Genomic DNA, 12,135 nt, shown 5'->3' on the forward strand with positions numbered 1-12,135 from the left:
ACAAAAAGACACATACATGAGAAAAGGAAAAGACAGAACAAGCAACGAAAACCCGTTGAGTGGCTTAGTGGCTATGGCACTGCACTGCTAAGTAAGAGGTCGCGAGATCAAATCTCGGCCGCAGCAACCGCATTTCAAAGGGGGTGTAAAGAAAAAACGCCCATGTTCTCTGCACTGGGGCATGTTGAAGATCCCCAGAGTCCCACACTACGGCAATCATGGTTTTGCCATGTAAAATACCAGAATTCAATTCATTTCAACAAATGCTGAAATCGGTACGCATCTTGTCTTTACCTTGCCTAGTGTCTACGTTCTTTCATTCTGTGTAGCTACCATGCAGTCCTACAAACCCGCCCGAGAACCTGTGCTCTTAAAAAATCTAGATTGATGAAAACGAAACAACTAGGAAGCCAAGATTTCTATGGGCTTTCTTCCAAAAGAAACCAAATAAACCAAATATGCAGGACCAAATAAAATTTTCCTTCCTTCCTTCCTTCTTCCGAAAGTGTGCAACAGCCCCAAAAAAAAGCAGCAAGGAAAGTGCAACAACCAGGCTAACATCAATGGGGTCCCACAGCACATTGTCGGATAAATCAAAACAGTACAGTCCAATCCTAGGCACACTCGTCGACTCGGCGGAGAGAAGCCATGTCCTCACCGTCTCATGGACGATACCGTCGGTAGATGCTGATCGGCTGACAGAGATCTGGTAGCTGGAACCATCGCGCTTGAGGAAGCTCCACGAGCCACGACGACTGCTACTGGGCCTCTGGCGAGGGTTGGTACCCTGGGGTCGGTCAGCACCTTGCTTCTTGAGTAGCAGTTCACCCACCATGCCTTGCAGGCACACACTCAGCAGAATTGCCTGCACAAACACAGCCTGTTGCAGCTTGCACAGACAGCACGTCTCTGGATGCTAACAATACTTCATAAGACCATTTTTCTGGCCCACTTGAGTCAGCCATCGACCTGATGGTAAAGTGTACATGTGACGAATGCTCAGTTACAAGGTGCAATGCCTCTGTTTGATTCTCGTGCAGGCTGCACAGAATGCAGTGCTGTTCAACACGAGTTCCAAGGGAAACGATGTGCGCTGCAATTGCATATGTCCCGGCGGCTCTGGCTAGTGCTTTTCGCCAGAAGATCACACAAACGTTGCGTTAATAAACTTTTATTGCACTGACATGGAGTAGTGACGTATTCCTAGCTAATCACTAGGCTTGTGCAAATATTTGATATCTTCCAATATTTGACCGAGTATTATGCTATTCAATATTCGCTTCAGCTCAAATTTCACAATTGAAGGTTTTCGAAGTAATAAAAATGAACAAACACACACATTTTTCCATGTATAAGCCACACTCCCATTAAATCACCCCAGAAATAAAGAAAGAGAGAAAAAAATGTGCACATAACTCGCGGAAATATGCCCAGATCTTTGCAAAAACAGTTTCCATTTGCAAATTCATGAATCGTCCACATTGTTACCTTCGGCCTGTGGTTCTGTTCCATACCTCTTTGGAAACGGTGGCAGCACTGTCGTGAAGCCACACCACAAGTTGAAATTCACATATAACCTGCACGCTCATTATGCTGTTAAATTAAAGATATTTTTGGTGTCTTTCATGCGCACAAAAATTTTGTAAATTTTAAAATGTGTAGTATTATTGACAGCTCCAGTTTTGGTGAGCAAATCGCGTCACATAGCTCAAAGCCAAGACAAGGCAAACATCGATTCATTTAGAGTCACCTGCTGATTTCTGTACCTGCTCGGTTATTCAAATATATCATTGAAACAAATTATTCATAGCAGCAGATTTATGGCGAAACAGCACTGCTTAGGCCTAATAGCCAAGGCAGGTGTGGCGGTGGTTGCCAAGCCGTTGCAGGAAGTTTGTTGCTCATTGGTGATTGGGCATAAGATCAAGAGTGCAAGCTAGACAGAGAACCACAAAAGCAACGAGTGTGCCTACTAAGTTCATGTGTGCGCTTAGAGAATGGAGCAAGAATGCTTACAGAATGCAGAGGGAAACCATCAAGCTGAATTTGTGCAACACAACATAAGTTGCTGGCACAGTGCAGTCAAGAATGCACCTCACAGCATTGTATGATGCAAGACGGGCTAATGTGAAATGCTCCCATGACCTCAACCACCAGAAAAGCATAAGTAGACTGAAGCAGAAGAGTGATCAAGAGCCTGCGACTAATTTTCTGAGCTGCTGGAGTTGAAACAAATGCTGAACTTTCGTTACTGCATTCAACTATTTAAATAATAACACTTTGAAAATAAACTGACTCCCGGCAAGAACCAACTTATTTTTAAAAAAATATTTGTCAACATCTGGCTCTTATGTTAAGGCTTCATACAAATCCCACAAATTTGAACTATTCGCTTTAAAATCATTTGACATTATTTACTATTTGACTTTGTAGGGTGCATGACTCTCACGCATCCCCTGATAAGTCGTTTTCCCCACGTCTCACATCTCCTGTAATCTGGCTTCTCCATGTAGCTTAGTGCTGGCGGCGGTCAGTCTGGTTGGAGCGCATTACAAGAGATGGCGCGAGTGTGGTGCTGATAGCGCCAGCTAACGGCGGGGTCCGTCGGGCACAACAGGGAAATAGGCTTTTCCTCTTTGGCTCGGGGTCGGCAAGTGGGGCGGATGTTCTGTGCATGCGCCAATCCATGCTTCCACAAGACTGTCTCGCAAGGCCTCGTTCGAACACACCACCGTTTGTGTGACCATCCATGCGAATGACCAGGCTGCCCACCAATCAGTGTTCAATTCTAAAACAGGCCAAACACGACTCAGTTCTTCATAAGGCACGAAAGCTGTGTCCTACGGTGGCTAATGTCGGCTATTCTGGAAAATCACCTACATACATAAATGAGTATCTTTGCCCACAGCTCAAAAAGTTGCTTGCCATGACCACTGATAAAAAGAAGGAAAAGAAATTGCAGTTTGTGTGGACCACACATGGTAAAATATTTGCAAGAAGGACTGAGTCTTCAAATGCGCTTTGAATAACATGTGTCACTGACCTAGTCAAGACTGATGAACACCTGCAGTAGGCAGGTGTTCAATGTTAGCATATATTTTTCTTTAAGTCTACTCTTGAATGATAGATCCAAACTTCAAATTTCCTGGACCAGGTGATCAGCTAGCAGTCATTAGTGTATCAAAGGTGCAATAAATGCCCTTGTGATTGTCTACACTACTGTGTTATTGTTCCTTTGTCCCAAGAGCACAGGTGAGACCCCCACATCTGGCTGACCAACATGCACCTCTTGGGGCATCGGACGATAGCTTTGACAGTTTTGCTTCATTCAAGACAACTGAAGCTTAGGCCTAGCGTGGATTTTGATGGCTTGCGTCAGCAGCATGCTTTCTTGAGCAAGGCGACATTTGCTGTAGTGTGCTTGACCTTTTCAATATGCTAAGCCTTTTTGCAAGATTTTTTTTTTCTTTTAATGACATTCGTCGGTACGAGAGCCACGTGGTCTGCATCCTGGGAGAGCAAAGCTTAGCGCCCGCGAAGCATTGGCAAGCCTGAAGCGAGTGAGTACGGAAGCCTCGTGGATGGTCCGAATTCTATCTCTTTGATGAAGTTGTGGCTCTGGGAGTCAAGTGGTCGCGGACCACGAGTGCCGCTATGGGCTGACTGGTATTGCGGCCTGGCACAAGGCACTCCAACACTGCCTGGGACGGTGGGCGCCATCAACTAGGATGCTGTGTGCACTAAGCACGATAGGGAGGCGATCAACTAGGATGCTGTGTGCACGATAGGGAGAGCGGTTGGATAGAGCCGCGCCGCTGGGTTTCCCCACCGCCGCGAGGGAAAGCCAACTTTGGGGGCACTTTTCCGCCGCTTGACGTTCGATATATCGGGAGATGCTACTATTTTTGTTCGATGTAATCGTAATTTTTTCTATATATACTCATTGTAACTATACCGTGTCCAGAACTTGTTCGATATACAGAATAATTCGATGTAAACAGGTTCGATATGGTCGGGTTCAACTGTATACCATCGCGCACTTGTTTTATTTTGCCAGAAAATGTAAAACTGTTGTATAATTCACGTTTCCTTTCAAAACTGTGCCACTGCTACTCTGGCGGGGGAACCACAACAATTTCCAACGTTCTCAGGCTTTCTAGATTACAAAAAAGGAATGTCCGTTTGATTGTCAATGCTCCGTATAACACTCACACAAGCCCCATCTATAAAATCTTAGACGTAATACCTGTTGTCAACTTGTACAATTCTTTACTAATGACACGCTATAAACAAAGGATTAAAACAAACAATCTGTAGGTGAATGAACTGTCTAACTTGACAGAAAGAATGATACACGCGTAATCACTTTTTGGTGTTCGCCATGGACTCATACTAACTATGGCTGAAAAATTATTGCATATACACTGCCTATTCTTTTAAACCACGAACATTCTTTGCTGTAATGTTGCTGTTTTCTTTTTTTATGTCATGCAGGAAGCTATTTTCTTTTTAGTCTTAGACTTTTGGCAGTATATATCGCATGCATAGTTTTTGTCATTGTATGCTTGTCGCACATGAACATATTCTTTTGGCCCTGCCAAAGTGCAATTATCGGGTACAGACCCTGTCAAGTCTTCTGTAGCTTTTAGTCTGTACCCCCAGCATTTCTTTGCAAGCTATACATGTACCATAATGCTGAAATAAAATGAAACGAATGAAATGCAACTCCTTTTATTTAATTTGTCACATACCTGACTGCTGACCACTGTGATCCACTGGAGCTTGTTCTTGCTCATCAGGTACTCGAATGAAAGCTCCAGTCTCTGGTGCTTTCCATCTGAACTTTGAGAGTTCCCAGAACACTCTCCGTTTGCATGGTCTATCACCTAAGAAGCAAAGGTTCTCATGTTAAAAAGGAAATGACGCTGCCCACTTGCACAGGGAGGGACCACACTATGCTTGAAATTGTAACAAAATATAGAGAAGCTCAAAAATAAATGGCTCATGGGGATGAATAAGAGAGAAGATTACGTCATAAATGTTTGTGAACTACCTTTCTGCAGCAGCAAAACAAATAAAAAAATTAAAAGAACACTACTCTTTCATAAAAAAGGTCATCTCTTGCCAGAGCAGTGTACATCACAGCTGTAAACTGCTGCTAATGACATTTCTAAGCCCTTTTAAGGCACTGAGATCAAGTACACGACACCCTGATATTAGATATATATACTCAACATTCTGAGAATACACAATGCTTAACTTCAACATGAAAAAGACAGTGGTTCCATTTAATGACTCACAGCTGTTGTGATCCTCCAACATCGTATTCTTGTGACTCGAAAGCTGATTTCTTTGTACTGGTCCTAATGAAAAACAAAGAGAATAGGTAGGAAAAATAAAGTAGCTTTTTTTTTTCTTTTCTGCAACTGAAGCCCAAGATTGGACACTTTCGTCATGCTTTCCCCAATACAATCCTCTATTTTGCTTCTTTCTCACTGTATATTAATCAAATTGTAGTTAATTCAAGAGTGGTATTTCTTGGCATTAAAAGTTTTTTGTAGAAGCCATGGGACAACACGTACAAGATGCATTTACAAAATTCATTTGACAATTACAATATTCCCTAATGCGAAATTTGAGTGTAGCCGTTTAGGTCTTTTGAATTCGCGATATATTGGGGCAAGGCATTTGAATCTGAGCAGCAGGGTCTTCTCGGTGGCAACACTGAGCCTCTGCTCGGGCACTTCAGTTAGCATCAGCGGCAGACGACGCACTGCCACCGGTTGTGTCGCTCATTGTTCAGAAAGAAAGCATAAACACAGGAACGCGTGGCTCGCGTGGAGCACTTTCTCAAGCGGCAGCGGTGCAGGCAAAGTAGCGCATGCGCAGTGGACCCAAAGCCCACTTTGTTCCTACATGTGGTATCAGTGAATGCACGTGCCGCATGCCTTAGTAATGGCGTTATCGGTAACCGAGTGATGGTGCACGCTGCTATGGCACCAACTACGACACCCTTTCACCATGCTCTCCTCCCCCACTTTCCTCCTCATGCTTCCGCTCTACCCTCCTCTGCTTTCCTCCTAGCACTCTCTTTGCTTTCGCTGCCTTTCATCTTCCGCTGTGCTCCGCGTTCGCTCTCTTTTTTCATCCCGACGCTGAGGTTGACACTTAATGCAGGAATGGTGAGCGGCGCCCTGAAGTGAACTTAGCATGCACCTCTACTCAAAAAAAGCGCACCAGGGCACGGACACATGAAATGAGGTGACTGGTGTAAGACACCTGTGAGAACACAGACACAGCCCCCTTTCTGCTGCCCCCAGTCACTGTGGCAAAGCAGCATGTGCTCGTCCTAAATTTGCAAAAAAAAAAGGACAATATCTGTCCCTTCGGTGAAGAGGAAGGACTTTACACCGAGTGAACAGGAAGTTAAATAGAAGAATGTCCAAGAGTGAAACATTCTTTGTCCGTCCAGCTATTGGTTGCCCCGTAAGCAAGCCCAAACACCCAAACACTCACAACAAAAAAGTGAGCCGAGAGGCTTTCCTACTCTCCTACTATTGTTTACGAAGACAAAACCCTCCACCAAATTTCCTTTTGTTTATATCCTGAGCAATACTTTCTCATGTGTATGTCACCGTTTTGTCTTAGTGGGACAACCCAAACGGCTGCAATTTAGTTGCACAATTTGGTTGGGGATGCATTACGGATTGACCAAGTGTGGGGATAAATCCCGAGCTTGTTTTCTGTGCTAGTCGCGCATGCAGCGTAACCCACGGACCCTACATGACCATATTATGCTGAATAATGTGACCACAGACATTTATGCAAGCACACTCTGTGCAATGCATATCAGGGCCACTATCTTGTACAAGTTCGAAAAGCAGACATTCGATTTCGCCTCGTACGATTGTCCAGGCTGCGCCAATATCGCGGCCGAGGGCAATCTAGTCCAATCGTGTGAGGAGAAATCGAACGTCCGCTTTTCGGACGTGTACAAGATAGCGGCCCTGAATGAAAAAGATTATCGCTATTTGTAAGTAACATTATGCACACTTTCTCTTCATGTTCGAATTTGGCAGTGGCACATAATAGCGGCTTAGCAATATCATATCAATAAGTGAGATAAGAACCCTTTAACTAATGCCCACTTACCTGTGCTAAGGCAAGCCTGAAGTTGAGCTCTCTGCCACCAGCACTTATGAGAACCCGAGTATCAGGCTGTGGATAGTCGCAAAAGCAGGGAGCAAATTGGAGATAGCCGTAATACTTGAGAGTCCGTGCCAGTTGTAGATACTACAGGAATAAAAAGGAATTCAGTAACACAGCCATAAATGCACACCACATGTTCTCTGCAAAAAATTAATACCAATAAGTAAGCAGTACTAGCTTACTAATTAGCTTATATTCTGCACAACAGTACTCTGTCGCACTTTTTATGGATTTGCAAAACCAACAATTCAATAACATAAAAGGTCTTACAGAAGTGGCAGACAAGACAGCTAAGAACCAGAATGAATGTACAGTATGGTTCAACCTTAAAGGGAACGCCTAGCAGGTAAGGAAGCTAACTTAAACCCTTCTACTTTATCAAGAAACAATAATGGCTGGTTGGGATCTCCCAGTACCGTATCCTTGCGACTCGAAAGCTGATTTATTTGTACTGGTCCTAAAGCAAAAGGAAGAAAACAGGCAGGGAAAATAAACTTGCTTTGTTCTCTCTCTTGAAACTGAGTCTGGTAAAGGGGCCCTTCACCAGGTCACATAGCAAATTTCGGTTGTACATTGGAAGTTGTTACGTGTCCTTCAAGGAGTGTTCTACCGCAAGAATTTTTCAAGCTAGTTCATTAATAGCAGAGAGAGAAATATTTGAAGTGCGGCAAACCCATGATTTCAGGAGGCGAGCATCACCACCAACAACATAGACAGTTTCTCCACTTGCCCCCATCTAGCCTCCGCAAGCGAAATTCCTTCTCCGAGTTCTCCCAGAGCCGGAGGATCATGTGACGGATAAGTCACTGGACCCACCTTCTTTTTTTTTTTTCTCTCTCTCTCTCTCACCCATTTTTGCCAAGCGGCGCACTTCCGGTGAGGGTCTCGCGCGCAAGCTGTTGCGTTTGTTTCGTTTTGCACAGTGCACAATTTTGCATGCTCTGCGCGAGTACACCTGATTAGCGGTATAAGTAGGTACCACAGTCACGAGCAGCGAGGCAGACGTAAGCGGGTCAAAGAGCATGATTGCGCATTGGAACCCAACAGGAAATGGCATATAGCTGCATTTGCTGCGTGCGTGACTGCACGACATGAGAACTAGCAGATGAAATGGAAGTATGGTCCCTCTTGCTATCCCTCTTACTCTAGTAAAACAAAGACTCACAGACATGCGGTTCATAGGTTTTATTACTTCTCTAAACTTTAAATTGTCTATTGAAGCAACAGATCAAACAAATAACTGATGTTGCCTTGAATAATTCTCGAAGTCACCTATTACTGAAAGTGATGTCACAGCACTGCAATTTATGCAAGCACACTTGTGCGATTGGCACAGTAAAATTTCAGCTCCTATTATGGCACATAGCAGTGCAGTACTTTGTAGGCACTATTGTTAGCATACATTGTATGCACTGCGCTCGTCAGCTCAAGATGGCCAGATGTGGTGAAGGGTCCTTTGCAATGCTATGCACACAATCGTGTACATTCTACAAATACATTTATTACGGAGCATTTGCTGAAAAGTAGGCATTTTTGTTTAGTTTACCTCAATCTTGTGCTTCCTCTCTGGCAATCTGCATGCTTACAGCCCCACCTAACTAAACATCCATTACCTATGCACCTAAACAAACAGCTTGGTCGTGCCTGTAGCAGCTTCAGCAGGTAAGTGCAAATAAAACTTCTTTTCTCATTTTCCCGTGTGCCCTGTAATGTTTACAAATTTGTCAAATAGGTAAAATCCTTCAGACTGTACACACAACAAAGTATATTGCCTTGCTCCTAAGAAAGCTCTTGCAGCAGCGGAATTAGTGCATGGTCATAAATATGTAGAAAGTGTGATAATGGGCGTGAAGTGACCCCCTTCGCTCCTCACACATGCGATAACCAGCCGCATGCATTGGTTCATCTCCTACTTTCCTTTTTCTTTTCAGAGCTCTTGTGTGCACTCTTTACAACATTTTAGATGCAAAAGTCTCACAACGTGACAAAGCACTGAGCAGAAATTATGTTGCTAGAGGACATTGCTTCCAATAACGTATCACATTTCGGTGAGAACGACGAAGATGAGTTTGGCCAGAAAAGACTTTTCCCAGTGTTTTGCCCGCAAAGAAGAAAGCAAGCTGCCAGATGCATTACTGCAAGAAATACATTCTTCAGACAACGTTCAGAGGAACGAATAGAGAATAGAGAAGGAAACAATGTTTTCCTCGGCCTGAGATGAAGTGCTACAGCCTCACTGGCAGCAAGATGACCCGTCTACTACTCAATACAGCTATATTTGAAAAGTATGTACCCAAATCTGTTTTTTAATATATCACAGCACAAACCTACACAGTATTCAAACACCCTGTTGAATTCGGGGTTGTCGTGGTCTCAGAGTCTGACGTCACATTGAAGGTCTCTTCTCCAGCCTAGGCCACCGGTGCATCTCAAAACGGGTAACTGGCCTACGCTAGTGGGGCATCACATGGAGGCTAGGAGGGCATATGCAGTTGTCCGAACACTTACGATGAGAGTTGCCAACTTTTTTATGAGTACGAGGTATGGAGGTTGGAGGAATAGAATGGGGCATTTATTCACAAGGGGGAAAAAGGGCAAACTTATTTACAGGAAAAAGCATACTCGTACTGGCCAGAGCATGGAGCGCAGTACATGTAGCACGCACCTACAGGTTACATGTCAGAGCAGACTACATCGTTCTGGGAGAGCACACTCCACACACTGAGGATGTCTCTTAAACACCCTCTGTCTTCTCAATATCACTCGCTAAAGAAATGGGCACTGTCCCAATCAACCAGCCTGGTGGTTCGTCTCGGCACAGCACACAGCCTTCGAGGAGAAGCAGCTTGATACAAAGGCCATGTGCCACCCCCCCAAGCTGCTCCCGGCAAGGGGGAAGCAAGCATACCAGACCAAAGGTTTCACTGATGACTGGGGATAGGTCAATGACCCAAGCTCGCCAGAAGGTAAAGCTTCTCCAGGTCCTGCCATCTTTTGCTGAAGTTCTGGGAAAACCTCCATTGTCTTGTTCTCACACCGACCTCTAATTTGCCATCACTGTCAGAATCTCAGTGTCCACGTTGACTCGGTGGAATGTTGTTTGACGTTAGTACCACAATGATCCCTGCCTACATTCTTCGGCAAATAAGCCAAACGTAATAACCTCCAAACATAACGAAATCTTAAGAAAGAGGGAAGCTCTTTATTGTATATCAAAGATTACCCAGAAGGAGGAAGGACAAATCTCCTAAACTTGGTGCATTTTCGACTACAGGTTGCAGAGACACTGATTACATCTGTTCCAAGTGCAAGGAAGCGTGGAAAATTAATGCATGAAATTCAAGACCTGCGCCTGAACTCCTCCAGGAAAAAACATGTTGAATGACCAAACACAGATGCCCAGTAACATGCCGTTGAACACTGGCCTGAAGCTCGGGCCAAAGCAAGTAGATTTGTCCAGACGGAATTGTGAGGGTCGCTCGAGAATATATTACATGAAGTGCCAGGTACCGCTGAGTCACACCAAGAAGCGGAGTCGCTTCTTACCATTTCACAATTAAATCCCTATGCTAATTTCATGACCACTGAGCACATTGCATGCAATTGTGTACACTCCTGCAAAAAATAAACCATTTTTGTTTTCATTCACAACCTTGTCATTTGGTCTTATACCCTTGACACATGGACAAAACTGAAGTCCTTTGCAGTAGACTCCTTTTGTTGCTATGAAGGACCCTTTGCAGAAAGGAGTTGCGCTAATGACACAAGGCACTGCACTAACTTCGTTAGGTGGTTCCTCAGATGAACGCCATAAGATTGTTAAAGCAGCAAGAGAGAAAACATTTTTAAAAAGCTGTGTATTTGGATTACATTTAGCTACTGTGGAACCCAAAAACTTTTTTGTTGTTGATGGCTTATAATGCGCATATTAGTTAATTCTATTCAAATTTCTGCACTCTTAGCAGCAATTTAAATTGGTCTAGCAACTATGTACAGTCGGTGTTTTGCTATGCTGCAGTGTACTAGAATAGCTGTGCATGCTGTATTTATTCTGGTGCTGGCCATGTTTCTGTTGTCCTTTTTCGCGCCTTTTTGTCCTTTCCTTCGTGTGTGCAGGTGTAACGCGTTTTATTGAATGTGTTATTCACACAATTGTGATTGTGTGACAAAACTGCACATGTGCATCATGGTTCAGCAAAACGCTAGCGTTGAAGCAAGAGTTGAGGTCGCTCTGACACTTGTCGCTCACGGATCTCTTGAAGATGAGATAAACGCAGCCAAGGCGAAAGTGGAAAACATCAAAATGTCCACTCATCATGAGTATGCTTCATGTTGACTGCTTCGGCAGTGTCCCCTCAAGCCGCCAACCGCGGAAGGTGGGCCTACATGCGTAACAAATGATGCTTTCACGATGTGAACACACCAAAGACAACGCAGGAAATGACACTCCCTGAATTCAACATGGCGGCACTAGCGACATGATGCGAGCATTTGAGAGTATAGCTAGACTGAATCTTCACTGTTCAACAAATCACAATACCCCACAAAATTTATTTTCGCAAGGTAAAAAAAAAAGAATACTTATGGGGCACTGTAGCTGTGTGGTAGGTTCCCTTCTATTGACAAGTTGTGCACACTGTGTGCGAGAGTAACTCCTTCTCCTCTCGAAAAGTAGATGCGCGATCTCCTTTCCTGCAAAGGAACTTTGCCTTAAGGGAGAAACTCCTTTATCATGTGTCACTGCGCTTGAACGCCTTTTCGGCAGATGTACCCTTACATAAAGGACTTTAGAGTGCCCGTGTGTCAGGGGTATTACCTGGTCACGTACAGGAGGTTTAGAATGAAAGAATTTTTGTTTTTTTCGTGGAAAATGCCAAATGTTGAAAAAGGTTAACAGAGGCATTAAAGAGTAGTCTGCACGCCTTC

At 44.1% G+C, this 12,135-nt stretch overlaps 1 protein-coding gene across 4 annotated transcripts in view; it reads right to left on the reverse strand.

Moving 5' to 3' along the window:
* Positions 1-12,135, reverse strand: part of LOC135898898 (sorting nexin-17-like) — a 33,059-nt gene that overhangs the window by 7,206 nt on the left and 13,718 nt on the right. For 3 of the 4 annotated variants that reach the window (XM_065428113.1, XM_065428112.2, XM_065428109.1), the window contains exons 8-11: positions 7,153-7,293; positions 5,301-5,363; positions 4,752-4,886; positions 659-865 (exon numbers count right to left, since the gene is read on the reverse strand). In XM_065428113.1, coding sequence (XP_065284185.1) covers positions 659-865; positions 4,752-4,886; positions 5,301-5,363; positions 7,153-7,293 — 546 coding nt within the window. The remainder of the gene's footprint in view (positions 1-658; positions 866-4,751; positions 4,887-5,300; positions 5,364-7,152; positions 7,294-12,135) is intronic. The other variant, XM_065428110.1, reaches the window with a different exon arrangement.

This window comes from Dermacentor albipictus, unplaced genomic scaffold, assembly GCF_038994185.2.
Source record: "Dermacentor albipictus isolate Rhodes 1998 colony unplaced genomic scaffold, USDA_Dalb.pri_finalv2 scaffold_23, whole genome shotgun sequence".
Lineage (NCBI taxonomy): Eukaryota > Metazoa > Arthropoda > Arachnida > Ixodida > Ixodidae > Dermacentor > Dermacentor albipictus.